Source organism: Rhinoraja longicauda, chromosome 16, assembly GCF_053455715.1.
Source record: "Rhinoraja longicauda isolate Sanriku21f chromosome 16, sRhiLon1.1, whole genome shotgun sequence".
In the NCBI taxonomy this organism is placed as follows: domain Eukaryota; kingdom Metazoa; phylum Chordata; class Chondrichthyes; order Rajiformes; family Arhynchobatidae; genus Rhinoraja; species Rhinoraja longicauda.
This window is the reverse complement of record NC_135968.1, coordinates 40,125,797-40,144,452: the sequence shown is the minus strand read 5'-3', so window position 1 is coordinate 40,144,452 and position 18,656 is coordinate 40,125,797. Positions and strand designations below refer to the sequence as shown.

Here is an 18,656-nt window from a genome sequence, read left to right as displayed (position 1 = left end):
AAGCAGATGCTGGAAATCTGAAACGGGCAATGCTGAAAATATCCAGATCAGGCAGTATCTGTGGAGGCAGAAAAGCTGAGCCAACATTTCAGATGGATGGATGACCTTGCATGACAGAAACATATATTTGAAGTTGTTGAATAATAAGCAAAGTGAAGTATAGTTGCAAGATGGGGCACTGTCCCTCAAGCTTACCCATTGAAATTTAAATGAAAAAAATAAACCATGCTCAAACTTGATTTTTTATGTATCCTACTTACCATTAAAAAAAACCTGGTGAAATGGGTGTGGAGGAGAGTTGGCGGGAGGGGCAGAGTAGAGGAAAAGGAAAAAAAAATATCAAAAGAAAACTTCTAACTGTATTTTAATGATCATGAGATTGTATTTTAATGATCATTATTGAGTACTGCATTGAGCAACTTCTTGATGTTCAACTCTTGCCCCCAAGTCCAAAATCATGGCATGATGCTATATATTGTTTACACATAAACACAAACAAATTGAGATCAGATGCAATGTTAGCAAGAATAAAATAATACAAAAAGTGTTTCAATAGACTTTATTGCTGATTTTTCACCTTGCTATTGCTACTCCCAATCAGCAGTTTGTACAGTGGAAGTGCACTAGTAAATACACAAATTCAATCTGTTGGAAAGCAAGTCATACAGAGACCGAATACAATTCACTAGCATTTACAAGTACAGCAGCGCACATTTTAAAATTAACTGATACAATCACAAAATAATTTTTCCTGGACGGTTTGTAAACTTATCGCTCACTGCAATTTACTATCCAGGAAATTAAATCCAATTTAAGACTGATGTTTTTCAGTGCAGGGTCTTTAAAGTTGAGGTTCCATGCTGTCCAATACATGTCACAGCTTGTTAATTATTCCAGGGAATTGGTCAACGCCACACTTAAATCCATTTGATTTGGTGCTAATGCAAGGGGAGGAGTTGAGACGCCGGTCCATAACTTAACACAAACACACCCCTTTGATCATCACAGCATATTTTTAATACAGTGGAACTCTGCCTTTCAGTATGCAAATAAAATAAATTATTAATAAGCAGGAAATGTAGCTTTCCTTTAATGGTCTTCTTAAGGAAAAACATTAAAATGACAGCTTTGGTACCATAATAGTCTATAATTTGTAAATATCAACACATTTGTACACTCAAAGTCTTCAGATTACCCACCACTATCATCAGGTGTCCCCAAAATTAAGCAGAAACAGGCAGTGCCTGGCAAATGATAGGTAAATAAATGCCTTTAACACTTATTGTCTACACCAAATGAAGAGAAACAACAGGATAAAATTTATTAGAGAAAACATATTTGTACATAGAGGCTTTAAATTATAAATTTCCCATGAGTGGATTACTAGCACAAGATCTTAGAACTTACCCAGCCAGCAACAACCATATTTGTTTTTAAAACAACCATCATTTTGTGTAACAGAAATATTTCTACCAGAAATACAAATGTCAAGGGTTACTTTTGGATAATGAAATAAATCAATAGCTTTTCGCTGCATTTAATAATGCAACAACAAATCTTCAGAAAGTCTTCTGAGGAAGGTATTACCAACAATAAGATTAAATAGGGCAAAGATTTTGTAAGAACAAAATATACAAATCATTTTACTAAGAAGAACCAAATTTTCAATCCATCTGCATGACACCGATCACTCAAATTTATTTACATACCTCATGTAGTTTTTTTTTTTGCAACAAAAATAGGGCACTGGGAATGTGGTGGAATCTTTCAGATAAGTGTCTTCAGGTTTCCTAAATGTATAAAGAGATTGACAACTGAATTATCCCAAAAGTCCTATGTTTGGAACAGGTCATCTGCATACTTTTAAGAGAAATGGATCAGAGGGAGTCCAGAAGTTGATACCACATAGAACGTACCATCAAATAACAAAGTTTTCAATTCCTGCAAAGAATGTTTGCTAATCCCAGTCCCACACGTGCCAAGACATTGTACACAAGACAGCTGCTTCCAAACTATTTCTCCATTCTATTCCTCCCTTTCCCTACTGATGACACCAACTTGTGCTTAGAGTCAATTTAATTTTGCAGAAAGCCAATCTTTCAAGATCTCAAAAGTCCATTCTTTACATTCTGGACAGTGCATTTCGGACTAACATTTGTTACTTAGAGTAAATGCGTTAATTACTGCAAGATTAAATGGACTGCAGCTCAAGCAGAAATTATTTATTCCTCCTAGACATAGCCATAAAAGGCTAACTGGGCAACAAGAATATTACCCCTGATCAAAATTTGGGCAGACCATAGAACTGGCAAAGTGATGTCCATGGTTCAATATTATGAAGACGTGATTACTGAATGGCACATTATGGAAGTACACAAAAAGGCAGCTCTGAAGACCATCAAAATACAATGGTAAGCGTCAGGTAATCCTTTTCCAGTGGTCACAATGGGATAATTTACCCAATCCTTTAAAAATGAATCTGACTCGATCGCAAGTAGCAAGCTCCACTATACAAAATATAACCTTTGATGGGCACCAATCAATCATTCAAAAGACGAAAACAATGCACACCATAAATTCATCAACCCCTTCAACAGGTCCGGTATTTTTATGCCAGCATCCTTAATATGACATGATTCTCATTAAATTTGACTTTCTTTTTCTTTAAATAAATCCTCAAAATAAATGGTATCATAGTTTACAGTTACTTTAGTATTGTTGTGCAAAACAAAACATTTTAGCTAGCCATCATTTTACACTGAAAACAGGTTGTTGTAGTTATAAAATACCAACTGATGGCATCCTTTTTACTGCTCTACATCAAAGGGCCAACATTAAATCCCATTCAATATAATCCTCCTGGAAACTTAATCTTTTTATTAAATAACTTCTCCACTGAAAGCTCAAATGTTACAATCTCATATTCTGATTATACTATGGAACTATTTAAAATCCATTGCTACTTCAGCACTACTTGTGCATTTGGAAAACATCCAATGTACTTGAGGAAGAGGCAACATAAGCCTTCTGCAAGCCTTGCAAGTGCAGAGATAATCATATGCCGCTAAATGCTAATGAAGTTACAAATAATGTCCAATATGCCCTGCAATCATTTGTAAGACAATTGGGCAATTGCAGTATTTAGAACATTTTATACTTGCTGTATTAAAACTACTGCATTACATAATTTAGAAAAACAGGAATCAAAAAAAAAAGACTAGTCTTTATCCATTACTCACCCTTGAAATTTTTTGCAGTAATTTTATTTTGATTGAGACAAGTCTTAGACAAAGAGTAGTGACTTAAATAGCTACATTCCAAATTATACTATTCACTGTCCACCCATGAGAATATGGGTCCAATCAAATAACAGTCCAAAATGAAAAGTCAAGACTTCATTCTACTCCATTCTTTACTCTTGCACATCACAGATCAAGCCCAGTCCTTCTGCTCCTTCAAGATAACCGTCAACAGGAATTCTCCAGGATCCGATAGCTTCGTAAATACCATACAAAATTCTCCAATGGAGTATTAGCTGAAGATCAAAGCCAGTTAAATCAGAGGGGATATGGATTTTTGTTTTCTCTTGATCTTCAGCTATCTTGAAAAAGAAGAAAGGAAAATTAAGTCGATTAAAAGCAGGTTGAAAGCAATTACTTGAACTGAAGCAACATTTCTACAACTACATTTTGTTTTTGTTTTTTAAAGTATCATATTATTAAAGTGACAGATATGCATAGCAAATCATGTTAATCTGCATCAGCACCAGACATTTGTATTGTCCCCTTTCCTGATCCAGAGGAATAAGGAGAACACCTTGGATAAGGATTCAGAGTTAAACCTAAAACCAGATGAGGTTCCTCATTTTCCCCTCCACACTTTCCAGAATTTATGCCACTGTTCAGCCATGTTCTGAGGCAAACTTGAAGTTAGCAATTGAGAAAATCCCCCCAGATCCACACATTTGCCAGCATCACAATACGTGGTATACACATAGTTAAAGTTGAAATGGAAACCCTTAAGAGATTCTTAATATCTCTGGTCAAGTCCTTCATCTGCTCCCTGGACAAATGTCTTTACACTGCCCAGACTACTGACACAGTCAAACAAACCTGGATAAAATACAGTAAGGTTACGTGGCACAGCACAACTAGATGTAGAACTAAATAGGTTGACGCAGATCCCCATTCAGGCCGAACAGTCAGATTCCATCAGGAGCAGGACAAATAGCCATACTCCATGGCCAAATTTAATCAACTGTGAAAGATTGATGATAAACTGCAACTTTTATTCATGAACAAAATCTATTGTCAATGTAATATTCTATATAGAATCCACAATCTCATTCAAACCTTTGTTATAATCTATTTTAGAAATACAAAAGAAAATACGTCAGGTAGCACAGGAACCATCCAAGCTTTCTTTATTCCCCTCATTATATTCACTCAACAGGACATTGATATAACATTTCACCCAAAAGTATCCAATCCCCATTTGCATGGTTCTCAACTTAAATGCTCCCATAGAAAAATGACAACAAAATGGAGGAGATCAAGGATTTTGGAAGCAACTTCGAAATGAAATACCAGCAGGATAAGCTTTGGTTACAGGAAGAGCTGGACATTTGAAGAAAATACAGAAAAAAAAATTCCAAGAAGAATTGGTAGACATTGGCAAAATACACATGGTTGCTAGATATATTTATTTTTGTAAAATAGATCCGATGACTTCAATAAACCATAAATGAGGTGTGGCAAGTAGAATAGATAGCATTTTTACACGGAGACTAGTTTCTTCCCCCGAAATGCATGCAAGGCCCAATGAGCATATGTTGGTTAACTACAGGCTTCTGCTTTTTAAAAAAATGCATTTTGAGCAACTTGCAGTTGGATATCAAGTTTACAATAGGTAGAGGAGGAATAACATGCAAGGATTTAGATCCTTTAACCTGTGGAGCAAACGATCAAAGATATAATACAAAGTAGTGCAAAATTAGTTAGCATAGTAAAAAGGAAAAGGAAATTTAGGTTATACGAAATAATAACTGCAACAGTCACAAAGGGTTTCCAAAACAGAAAGTAAATTTTACATTACCAATGTTTATTTATCAAATACATGTAAACTATGTATTTGCAGCAAAAATCCAAGTTGTTGTTGCGAGACAAGGCATTGTCCAAGCTACATGATGCATGGCACGCTGTTCCAGCCACCCAATTATAGATGCTCTAAAATTTCTGTATGCCCAATCTTCCAAGTGAAATAGTTAAAATATCTACATTTGTAAACATTTCAAATGTTCAAAATTAAAAATTCTGATTTAGAAAGTATGTGTGCAAAATTATATTTTGAGAATTTCACAAATGCGAAACCTGTTTAATTATATTAATCTCCATGAATTTATTTTTGAAACCAAATCCTTCACATTTGCTGGACAATATCTGTGTAAATCACCATCAGATGAATAATTTACTTGCAGCCCACGGCATATATCGTCAAGAATGAAAAACTGTTATATGCATACAAAAACACCCAGTAGTTTGTATCATTTAAGAATGAAAATTCTTCCAATCCTAAAATCAGAAGCTGTAAAATCAAGTTGGAGGTTCATCAGCACATTTCAAATATTATGGACAATATTAACGGAATATTTGTACTCGTATGGCAAATGTGACTGATGTAACATTCGGAAAGCTGCAGAAGAGCACGTCTACCGGTTGAAAGGTGGCAAAAGACAAAAACAAAACCTGGGCTATCTGTGACATGCAGCTCCGAAGGAAACTGCTGGTATTTTGCTGTTCTTAGGAAGTTATGCCCAGTTTTACAAGGACCAGACTAGATCTTGAATGTGGCAAATGAAAGATGATGCCAAGTGTGTTAGAGTACTCCAGAATTATGCTGGGGTAATCACCCTCCAACCTTATCGCAAGCAGTTCTGGTGTATGACTGAAATCATTATCTATTCATCGAATCTGCAAATTAGGGAAGCCAAATTAAAAATGATGTGCCTCCAGAGACTCTTATCTTCGATGCTTTTATTTGGACACGTTTAAAAACTAATAAGAGTGATGTAGCTGAATATTTTATAAAACAAGCACTATATTTAACATCAAAAGTGCTGCATCACTCTTACTAGTTTTTAAATGTGTTATAATAAAAGCACCCAGGCCAAGAGCTTCAGAAGGCACATCGTCTGACGTCCAGAGTGGAAACTCAAGATGACTCCACATCTGACCAGGTAACTGGGGGCAAGAAGAGCAAGTGGGCCGAATTCAACTCAATCAGCAGCCCAAAGATGCTCTCCATAAAGCTTTTAAAATAAGCAACAAATTTAAGCGTCAATATTTTTTTATAATAAATGAAAGGAAATATTTGGAACAATTTATCTGCACGTTGTTGAAAAAATGGCATATCCAAACTTGCTAACTATGGCCAAGCTTAACAGGTGAACGAGAAATGTTTTACAAAAGCTAGGCCAAATTCATAATAATGGGTTAATTTTTTTCATTCTTCGCAAAAGCAGGACTTTTTTCTCAAGCCAAAGATAAATGAGAAGTTGAACATATGATGTGGCGTTTATTAAACAAAGCAGTGATTTCCTCTGGCAAAATCATTGGACCTCAGTTTTAAAATACAGATGAGAATAAAATGAGGAAAACATGAATATTTTGACAATTTTACAATTTACAATTTCTTAGACTGGTTGCTAACCCTTCAACTGAACAATATTTGAAAACGAGCTGAATTTAATGACAAAAAGAAAACTGGAAAATTTAAGATTAACACGCTGCAATTTAAAAAGGCATAACATATATGCACCAATAAAATTCATTTAATTGCATCTGACCTGCCGTTCAGACAATGGAAGGAGCATCTTAACAATGGAGACAGAATAGAAACACGTTTGATTCCAAAAATAATATTTTTGAAAATTACTAAATTCCAATGCAAAACATTCCCGTTTTTACTCTGCAGAGCCCAGCTGCAGCAGAAAATATTAATTTACGATGCAATCACGTTGAGAAGTGTTCCAAATAAATTGATGTAGAACAAATAAGACCAGACCTCCCAACATTTGATTGTACAAATTCATAATGTCCAAAATTCAGAATTTTACATCAAAATTCATAACATGGCGCTTAATGCAACTTTTCAGCAAAAAAAAGTATGCATACACGTTGTGCTACATTCATGTGTGAAAAATTACTATTATTTCCAACAGTCTATAGTTCTTGGACTACATGTACAATGTCAGGCCTATCATGAATATATTCTGTTATTTATAGAAAGGTTATTGAACAGAGATACTTTTTGCGACACAAAGAAAAAATTGTTTTGTTTTGTTTTTTCTACTTTACTTTTTCCTTACACATCCCAATTCTCTTGGTATTGAATAAAAGAACAACGGTCATGAAATATATGCGACTAGACCAAGCATACGGTTTATCCAGCCGGCCAAGGAAGTCGGCTATGGGGACAGATGTGCTGGCTCCAGCTGGGCTGGAGTTCCAGAGCCCCGACTGCAGGTTGCAAATACAACCCACCGATTGGCCATGGAAGTCTCGATGAGGTCGAGATTGGCTGCTTTACCCAGCCTAAGTGCCACATTTTCGGGGAGACTTCCAGGGTGGGGGGGATTTCTCGCAGAACCCCTAGCGACCTCTAACGGCCGAACTGACAAATTGCAATTGCCGACTGTTTCGCAGAAAAATGAGGTGAAATCAAAATGGCGGAAATGAAATAAGAAAGCGGAAACTTTCTGCCAAATTCAGACAGGTTGGGAGCGGTGTAAGACTACAAAGAGCTAAATAAGATATTGGGGGAGGAACAGCATGCTTAGAATTCCAATACATAGGATGTTTAGGACACACCCAGCTGAAAATACATATCCACTAGGGTCTGTGCAAACTAATAGGATTGGTGAAAAGTAATGCTGGCAAGGCCATGAAAATTATTTAAATAGGGCAAGAAATTCAACTTCAAGATTTTGTGAGCCAGGATATGTACAAGGACATGGTACAATATATTGGTCATGAGAGCAAATATTGCAAGACAATTTGCACAAGTTTATGAAGAGTAGACAGGGTTTATGAAGAGTAGATGGGAAACTCCAAGTAGAAAATATTGAACCACAAATGTGCCAAAGGACATGATCAAGTGCTTCAGCAATAGGTCAACATTACAGACAGGAGTTAACTAACACTGATGGGTCTGAGACTCAGCTCATCATCAAACTGAAAACAACGTGCAAGGAGAACGATCAATGAGGAATGCAATGTCTAAATCTGTAGAAGACCCAATCGTGTAGCTTTGGTCTTACCAACGTGACAAGAGGGAACACTGTAACTCACCCAAAACAAATGCAAAAGGAGGGATAATGGAGTGAATAAGTGGTAATCAAAACAGAAAATGCTGGAAACACTCAGGAGGTCAGGCAGCATCTGTGAAAAGAGAAACAGAGTTAACATTTCATTCAAAGCCTCTTCTTCACAACTGGGAAAGAACAAATGCAAGTTAGTTTTAAGTGTAGAGAAGGTAAGGGAAATTATGGATCAGACAAGGACTCATCATATTCCCCTCATGATTCGATACACCCAACAGATCACCTTTCAGCCTCCTGCACACCAAAGAATAAAGTCCAACCTCGCCTCCCAACCTCTCCCTTTAACTCAGGCTCTCAAGTCCAGCTTAATGACATCATTCCTACACAGGGTGACAAAAACTGAACAGTATCCAAATGTAGCCTCACCAACATCTTGCACAACTGTAACATATTGTGCGTTGGAAAGAACTGCAGATGCTGGTTTAAATCGAAGGTAGACACAAAATGCTGGAGTAATTCAGGGGGTCAGGCAGCATCTCTGGAGAAAAGGAATGGGTGACGTTTCGGGTCGTAACCCTTCTTCAACCCGAAATGTCACGACCCAAAACGTCACACATTCCTTCTCTCCAGATGCTGCCTGACCCGCTGAGTTACTCCAGCATTTTGTAACATATTGTTCCAAGTTCTATACTCAATAGCCTGACTGATGAAACCCAAGGTACTAAAAGTCTTATTGACCTGCTGCCTGACCTGCTGAGTTCCTCCAGCACTTTTTCTTTTTTCACTAGTTTGTTGCTTGAGGATTGGAGCACTTTACCCAAGAGGAAAAATTGGATAGGCTGCATTTGTATACAAGTATATAAGATCCCAAGAGATACAGAAATAGTCAAAATCTTTTCCCAGTCTGAAGAAGGGTCTCGACCCGAAACGTCACCCATTCCTTCTCTCCCGAGATGCTGCCTGACCTGCTGAGTTACTCCAGCATTTTGTGAATAAATCGATTTGTACCAGCATTTGCAGTTATTTTCTTATAGTGACTAGTGGGGTACCGCAAGGCTCGGTGCTGGGACCGCAGCTATTTACAATATACATTAATGACTTGGATGAAGGGATTAAAAGTAACAGCAAATTTGCAGATGATACAAAGCTGAGTGGCAGTGTGAACTGTGAGGAAGATGCTATGAGGATGCACGGTGACTTGGACAGGTTGTGTGAGTGGGCAGATGCATGGCAGATGCAGTTTAATGTGGATAAATGTGAGGTTATCCACTTTGGTGGTCAGAACAGAAAGGCAGATTATTATCTGAATGGTGTCAAGTTAGGAAACGGGGAAGAACAAAAAGATCTGGCGGTCCTTGTTCATCAGTCACTTAAAGTTAGCATGCAGGTACAGCAGGCAGTGAAGCTAGCTAATGGCATGTTGGCCTTTATGGCAAGAGGAGTTGAGTACAGGAGCAAAGAGGTCCTTCTGCAGTTGTATAGGGCCCTAGTGAGACCGCACCAGGAAGAATTGTGTGAAGTTTTGGTCTCCAAATTTGAGGGACATTCTTGCTATTGAGGGAGTACAGCGTAGGTTCACTAGGTTAATTCCCGGAGGCGGGACTGTCGTACGTTGAAAGACTGGAGCGGCTTGTAATTTAGATGGATGAGAGGGGATCTTATTGAAACGTATGATTAAAGGGAATTGACATGTTAGAGGCAAGAAACATGTTCCCAATGTTGGGGGAGTCCAGAACCAGGGGCCACAGTTTAAGAACAAGGGGTAGGCCATTTAGAACGGAGATGAGGAAAAACTTTTTCAGTCAGAGAGTTGTAAATCTGTGGAATTCTCTGCCTCAGAAGGCAGTGGAGACCAATTCTCTGAATGCTTTCAAGAGAGAGCTAGATAGAGCTCTTAATGATAGCCGAGTCAAGGGGTATGGGGAAAGGGCAGGAACGGGGTACTGATTGTGAATGATCAGCCATGATCACATTGAATGGCGGTGCTGGCTCAAAGGGCTGAATGGCCTACTCCCACACCTATTGTCTACTCAAAGTCTGGTAGTATTAATGGAGAGTAAATGGAAAACAAAGAAATGTCATATTAATTAATTTCAGCTCATAACCTACTGAATTAATTGATTCTTTCCAAATGTTTCCCAACCGACAAAGTATTTCCAGTATATCAGAAAGAAATTTGGCCAGTAAATGGGCAACAACAATGATGGTGAATGAGGGGAACACATCTCAAAATCTGGGATTTATTTAGTACAAAACTGACAATTGCAAGATTAAAGATTGCAAAGGGATCTTAAATTAACCAAGCCAAAGGATCGATGAATGGCAGATGGAGTTTAATTCAGATAAGAGGCGTAACATTTAAGCATGACAAACCAGGGCAGGTCTTTAAAATTCTTAAAGTACTCTGAGACCATGTACAATCAAGTCATCCACAAGATCCATTACTCTATCACTGTACACTATAAATTCCCAAGATTAAAATTATTACCAAAACACTGCTCGCACAAGGATTTCACCGACCTCCTCCCCCAACAACTCAAATCTAGAAAGCTTACAAAGGAGGTTTGATGCCTCTTAGTTCTGGGAATATATTGCAGTGCTTATACCTAGAAAAGCCACTGACTTTGCGTAAGGGCGAAATGTCTTGCAGCAGCAGTGGTAATGTGGGAGCCTAATTAGTTTTGGATGCAGTTCCACTTTAGCAAAAAGGAATGAATAGCAGTCAGCAATTTCTTACTAATACCACTTTATAACAAACACAAACTGTCTGGAAAAGATTAGGAGAAATATCCATTGCCTCAGTCAGCACCCTTACTCTCCAACGCAAAAAACAGTGGCCTTGTACATAAAATCAGATTAAATTTAGGGTCAAAAGAGAGAGCTTATGATGTTTTCCCTCTTGTGGTTGCAGTTTCATTAATTAATACGATTAAAAATAAGATTTTAGAAACAGTCTTCTCCTTTAGAGTCTCTCTAGACAGTCTCTCTAGACTACTTGCGGGGAGTAAAACAAAATATTTGTGAGAGCAGTGTTTTGATTGATCTTTTTGAGTTTTACATTTTTTGGTGCACAGTGACGGAGGGTAATGGAAATTACAGGAGTAACCAAATGTATATGTTCTGGGAATATTTTGCATTTTCTGTTTTTGACCATATGGGCTTCTCCTGTGCACTGGTTTCCTCTTAATCCCATGACAGGACTGATTAGATGCTGTCCTGGAATAAGCGACAGGTAAGGGAAATAAGTGGGGGAAAGGAAGTAATGGGCCAAAGGGGCTCCTACTTTGCACAGAAATATGAAAACATTCAATTGAATGTGCTCAGAGCATCTGTCATGTTCCAAAAGCAGATTCCCCAGTGTGACTGTTGGGGAATTTCAACAAGTTTCTGCTTTACTGTTAGACTCAAAATGAATTAGTAAGCAGGCACAGGGGAAATCACCAAGATCCGAGGGAAATTTAGGACTCCTATAATCACACAGGAATTCTGAAACTTGCCATTTTAACTAAATCCAGCAAAATTCTGGCCCCGAGTCTGAGCAGCATTATTTGGGAGATACAAGATTACTTATCATGCCGTCAGTTTACAGGAACCTTGGGGGATCTTGCTGTTCAGACACTAGTTTAAGATCCAAGTACACAGTAGTTGATGATTTCTAAATCACTTAGGGATCATGATCCAAATATTTCTAAGCAGTTATATAGTCACGGAGTCATACAGTGTGGAAACAGGCCCTTCGGCCCAACTTGCCAACGTGTCCCAGCTACACTAGTCCCATCTGCCTGCGTTTCTACCAGCCAGTCTCTTCCCCACTTTCATTGAGTATGAACAATCATCCATAGTACCAACATCAGTTAGTTACATCTATGTTATACCTTAATATAATATTGAATTTAATCCATTCTAAAAGATGCCAATTAAAAGACCTTAAAATATTGTATGAACAACAAGATCCCAAGGTTCCTACAATCTGATGAGTGATGACATAATAATCTTGTATCTCCTAAGTAACGTCGCAAAGACTCAATGGGCCAGACCTTTGCTGGATCTTGCAGAAAGTGGCAATGTTAAAATGCCAGGCTTTTGGTACATTGGCCTTCATCAGTCAGTGTATCGAGTATAGAAGTTGGGAGGTCATGTTACAGTTATAAGACATTGGTGAGACCATATTTAGAGTATCGTGTTCTCTAAACTAAACCAATTCTATGGCTCTTTTTAGTGTTGAGGGGCAGTGGGGAATGGGTGAAGTGTCATGAAGAACAGGCAGAAAAGTAGAACACACAATTACACTCCCATTTGCCATTCTTCAACCAATTTACCTAGCTGATCAATCATTCCTCTAATTTTATTTTAGTGGATGTTACGAGAGTCCTGGCCTTACATACAATAGGGGGAAAGTTTAGAACACAGATGAAAATTAAAATCAATTATCAAGTCATTTGCTCATAATAAATGGAGATATGCCAGATATATTAGCAGTATTACAGCTGTCACTAACTGAATAATTTAACTGACAGCCACAAAGGTACAGCAGAAACTCTACGAGTAAATATAAATAGATCCAGTTCTCATCTCACCCATTCTAAGATTGAATTGTACATCAGCCCTGAAGACATAGGAGAGTCATCCCAACCAAAGGGACCTTTATTTCCCCTTAACAAAATTTGACTGCAGCTGTTGCAATTCATTTATGACCACCTCCATTCTTATTGCATGAGGCAGCAGTTGATCCTTGTTGGTGAAAAGATTTAGGGTAGGCGTTTAACAATAAACATATAGAAACTGTAAGAGATTTGATTTATGATGCACACCAGGATATATTTGAAGTTTTTTTTTCACAAACAATCCAATATCATTGGAGTCTTGATATGTCTTACCCAAATTACACTTACTTGATCAATAAAGCATGGAAAATGAATTTACTTTGCAGCATTGATCACTTATTTCTGTACTCAGTGCAAGTGCAAACGCACAAAACAATTGACATGCTTAAATTTTCCAAATCAACACAGTTGGAGTTCATTGATTCTTCATTCGAGCATACTTTACTTAACCAACCCCTGTTCAGCAATAATAAGGTGCTTGCACAAGAGCAGTAAAACAATTTTACATACATAGAAAATAGGTGCAGGAGGAGGCCATTAGGCCCTTCGAGCCAGCACCGCTGGTCAATGTGATCAGTACCCCGTTCTTGCCTTCTCCCCATATTCCTTGATTCCGCTAGCCCCAAGAGCTCTATCTAACTCTCTTTTGAATGCATCCAGTGATCGGTCTCCACTGCTTTCTGACGCAGAAAATTCCACAAATTCACAACTCTCTACCATATAACCATACAACAATTACAGCAGGAAACAGGCCCGTTAGGCCCTACCAGTCCACGCCGACCACTTTCTCTGACCTAGTCTCATCTACCTGCTCTCAGACCTATAACCCTCCAATCCCCTCCCATCCATATACCTATCCAATTTACTCTTAAATAATAAAATCGAGCCTGCCTCCACCACTACCACCAGAAGCTCATTCCATACAGCCACCACCCTCTGAGTAAAGAAGTTACCCCTCATGTTACCCCTAAACTTTTGTCTCTTAATTCTGAAGTTATGTCCCCTTGTTGGAATCTTCCCCACTCTCAAAGGGAAAAGCCTAACCACGTCAACTCTGTCCGTCCCTCTTAAAATTAAAAAAACCTCTATGAAGTCCCCCCTCAACCTTCTACGCTCCAAAGAATAAAGACCCAACCTGTTCAACCTCTCTCTGTAGCTTAAGTGCTGAAACCCAGGCAACATTCTAGTAAATCTCCTCTGTACCCTCTCCATTTTGTCGACATCCTTCCTATAATTTGGTGACCAGAACTGCACACCATACTCCAGATTCGGCCTCACCAATGCCCTGTACAATTTTAACATTACATCCCAACTTCTATATTCGATGCTTTGATTTATAAAGGCAAGCATACCAAACGCCTTCTTCACCACCCTATCCACATGAGATTCCACCTTCAGGGAACAATGCACAGTTATTCCCAGATCCCTCTGTTCCACTGCATTCCTCAATTCCCTACCATTTACCCTGTACGTCCTATTTTGATTTGTCCTACCAAAATGCAGCACCTCACACTTATCAGCATTAAACTCCATCTGCCATCTTTCAGCCCACCCTTCCAAAAGGCCCAAGTCTCTCTGTAGACTTTGAAAATCTACTTCATTATTAACTACACCACCTATCTTAGTATCATCTGCATACTTACTAATCCAATTTGCCACACCATCATCCAGATCATTAATGTAAATGACAAACAACAGTGGACCCAACACAGATCCTTGGGGTACTCCACTAGACACTGGCCTCCAACCTGACATACAGTTGTCAACCATTACCCTCTGGTATCTCCCATTCAGCAATTGTTGAATCCATCTTGCAACCTCACTATTAATACCCAACGATTTAACCTTCTTAATCAACCTTCCATGTGGAACCTTGTCAAATGCCTTACTGAAGTCCATATAGACAACATCCACAGCCTTGCCCTTATCAATTTCCCTGGTAACCTCTTCAAAAAATTCAAGAAGATTAGTCCTGCATCCAGTGTGTCCAATCCCTTAATAATTTTATATCTTTCGATAAGATCCCCTCTCATCCTTCTAAATTCCATTCTTTCATCATATGACAGTCCTGCCATCCCGGGAATTAACCTTGTGAACCTAAGCTGCACTCCAGAATGCATAGCAAGAATATCCTTCCTCAAATTAGGAGACCAAAACTGCACACAATACTCCAGGTGCGGTCTCACCAGGGCACTGTATAGCTGCAGAAGGAGATCATTGCTACTATACTCAAATCCTCTCATTATGAAGGCCAACATGCCATTAGCTTTCTTCACTGCCTGCTGTACCTGTATGCTTTTGTCACATCAAGATATCTGGTGTGACCTTTCAAGACTTCACAAAATGACTAAAATGGGGAGAAGCTGGGTATCAAGGAGGGAAAACCAGACTTGAGCATGAAAGACACTGCCAGCAAGACACGGGAATTAAAAGAGTGATGCACAAAATAAATTGAAATGCAGAACCAGGATCACAGAAATAAAAAAATGTTTGGAAAGAAGCATTTTGAAAGGGAGCTTCTGCTGAACTGGGGTGGGCTTCATGGGCAAGTGCACCAGAATGAAAGGTGAACAGAGCATTGCAAGACGATAAATTACATCTTGTTTAGGAAAAAAATGTGCAACTGTTTACCTACACTTAAATATGAACTTTTATATCCCCAGTGTTATACCACAATGCGCATTAGTCTGTAAAATAATTAATGATGCATGCACTACCAATTAGCGAGATACTGGACAGGCACAGAGGTCCAAGGTTGCCTAATACAAGTGATTAATTCTAAAGAACAGAATAGGTTGTGCAGAAATACAAAATTGTAGTGATGTCAAGTCATGTTGAACATAAGAAAAGATGTAATCCATTTGGATCCTTGTACCTGCTTGGCCATTCAACAAGATTTTGTCTAATTTTCACCTCAGTGCCACTTTCTGCATTAACACCATAGCTCTCGATATCCAAAGAGCTTTTGTTCTCCACCTCTAGTACATTCAGCAACTGGGCCAGCACAACAATACTGGGCAGAAAATTCACCTACCTCTGCAATACAAAAGTTTTTTCTCATCTCGGTCCGAGTCCTTAGTTTGAAATTGGGGTGTCACTGGACACCAGAGTCAGGAGTAATCATCCTTGTGTCTACTCCATCAAGCCCCATGTAACAGCGCACAATAACATGACAACAGCAAGCAAATGAATAACAATACAAAGTAACTCAGAAGGGTCAGGCAGTATCTCTGGGGAACATGGTAGATAGATGACATTTTGGGTCAAGACATTTCTTCAGATTACTGTAGTAAGGAGGAGAAATTTGAAAGCGAGGTGGGGGCAAGCCAAAGCCAAGTCAATGATAGGTTGTACTGGTGAGGGGAGAGGTTTGATAGGTAGATGGTTGGACAAAGGCCAGAGGTGAAAAAAGACAAGGGTAGAAGGGGCGTGAAATGTGAAACGACAGGAAGCAATTTGGATGGAAGGGGACAGGAAGAAATGGGTGCGCAGGGAAGAAAGAGGAGTTGTTTACCTAAAATGGTAATACCACTGGGCTGTAAGCCACCCACGTGGAATGCAAGGTGTTGTTCCCCCAGTTTGCAAGTAGCCTCACTCTAGCAATGGAAGCAGCCTTAGACAGAAAGGTCAATTTGGTAATGGGAAGGGGAGTAAAAATAGTTTAACAAGAGATCAAGCAAGCCTTGGGGGGACCGAGCGCGTTCAGCGAAACAGTTGCTGAGTGTACACTTCGTCTTGCCAATAGAAAGGTCATATCGGGAGCACTGTATGCAGTAGATATGGTTAGAGGTGCTGCACATTAACTCACCTGAAAGGACTGCTAGGGTCCCTCGATGAATCAGAGGAGGAGAGACAGGGACAGGTGTTATACCTCCTGCAGCTGCAGGGGAAAGTACCTGGGGAGGGGGTGGTTTGAATGGGAAGGTATGAGTGAATTAAGGAGTTGCAGAGGGAGCAGTCTCTGCAGAAAGCAGGAAAGGTTGGGATAGGAGGATGTGAATAGTGGTGGGATCACATTGAAGGTGGCGGAAATATCGGAGAATGATGTGTTGAATGTGGATGTTGGCACGTGAAAGGTAAGGACCAGGAAACTGTCCTTGTTCCAGCTGGGGGAGGGAGAAGGGGAGCACAACTACAGAAGACATGGCGTGGTATCCATTTACAACAGCAAGGCAGAAACGACGTTCACTAAAGAAATTGCGGATTTCCTCAATTAAAAAGCCTCATCTTGGGAGCAGATGTGGTGGAGATGGAGTTAAGAATAGGGGATGGCATCTTTGCAAGAGGCAACCTGGGAGGAGGTATAGTCCAGATAACTGTGGGATTCATTGGGCTTATCATAGACATCAGCCAATAGTTTGTCCCGTGATGGGATACAGAAAGAGCAAGAAGGGTGTCAGAGATAGTCTAAGTACATTTGAGGGCGGGGTGGGAATTAGTGGTAAAGTTAATGAAATCAATGAGTCCTGCACAGGTGCAGGACACAGCCTTGTTACAGTCGATGTAGTAGAGGAAGAGTTGGAAGATGGTCCCAAACCAGTACCAATTTCATCAGCCGAGGTGATGAAATTCGTATCAGTCTGGGATACAGTGGCCCCATTGTTCGTCCACGGGATAGCTATGTGGAGGTGTACGAGGGCTGGCACCCGATAATGAACTTGTTTTGTGATTTTTCTTAGTTTCTACTCAGAAGTATCAATCTGAGCAATGTAAAAGGTGTTATTGGGCTCTAATATTTTACCCAAACAATCATGGTTTGCTAACTTTTTTTACTGAAAAGTATTGAACTGAAGTGGACAACGATGGTTTATTCAATAATAAAAATAGGAAGTACGTAAACATTTAATGGGTCTGGCAGTATCTTTGGAAAAAAAAACATTCATGTTTTCTTCAGAACTGAGAAATGGAGTAAAACAAATTTAGTTTTAGATTACAGAGAAAGGGTGTGGGAGAGTTAGCAGGCCAAAGCCCCAAGCATCTTATAGGGCGAGCCCAGAATTGCTGAGGCAATTCCACCGCTTATGGTCGCTAAATTAACAAGAGCAATGAGAGAAGAAAGTAGCATGTAAAAGCTGTGAAATACAGGTCAAAGTGGTCGCCGATCATCTCTAATGCCTCAGGTCTTTCGCCCTCCCAACCAATTCGATTGATCTATTGGACATTTCCAAAATTAACCTTTTAGTTTCAAATCCTAGCAACAACTAGACCTGCACTTTGTAGCTTATACATGTTCATCCATTTGCTTTTTCCTCCAACCTCCCTTATTAATCAACCAGACAGCTTCATTGACAATAGAATCAGCCGAGTAATTGTGGCTTTCCCCTTTTATCTCCTTTGTCATCCATCCCTAAGCCACCCACTCTGTAATCCAAAACAGAGTGTTGTTTTCTCTCATTCCCAGTTTAGAAACATCTTCAACCCTAAAAGTTAGGCTTCTCATTCTCCAGACACTGCCATATGGCAAATGTTTTCCACGATTCAATTTGTATTTCACCAGCCATTTTATTTTCAAAGCACCATGCAATTTTTCTCTTTTCGTGCAATTGAATAAGTAATGATGTAAAAACTTTATTTTCACGCAATCATTTAAAATGCATTAGGTTTGTATTACTCTGATTTTATGGGAGGTTTTCATTATTTTTGATAGGAACAACTCATTTCAAAAGGTAAAAAATAGCAGGCTTTTTGGACAGATTTATAAATTAAATAATAACCCCATACTTTAAAACTTG

At 39.0% G+C, this 18,656-nt stretch overlaps 1 protein-coding gene across 3 annotated transcripts in view; it reads right to left on the bottom strand.

Annotated features, from left to right (window-relative positions):
• Window positions 1–569: 569 nt before the first annotated feature.
• The window catches only part of pwwp2b (PWWP domain containing 2B), a 30,135-nt gene continuing 12,048 nt past the window's right edge, over window positions 570–18,656 (bottom strand). For 2 of the 3 annotated variants that reach the window (XM_078413678.1, XM_078413680.1), the window contains exon 3: window positions 570–3,601. Coding sequence is in view for 1 of the 3 variants with exons in the window: in XM_078413680.1 (XP_078269806.1) it covers window positions 3,594–3,601 (8 nt within the window). In the remaining 2 variants the exon portion in view is untranslated. The remainder of the gene's footprint in view (window positions 3,602–18,656) is intronic. The other variant, XR_013548318.1, reaches the window with a different exon arrangement.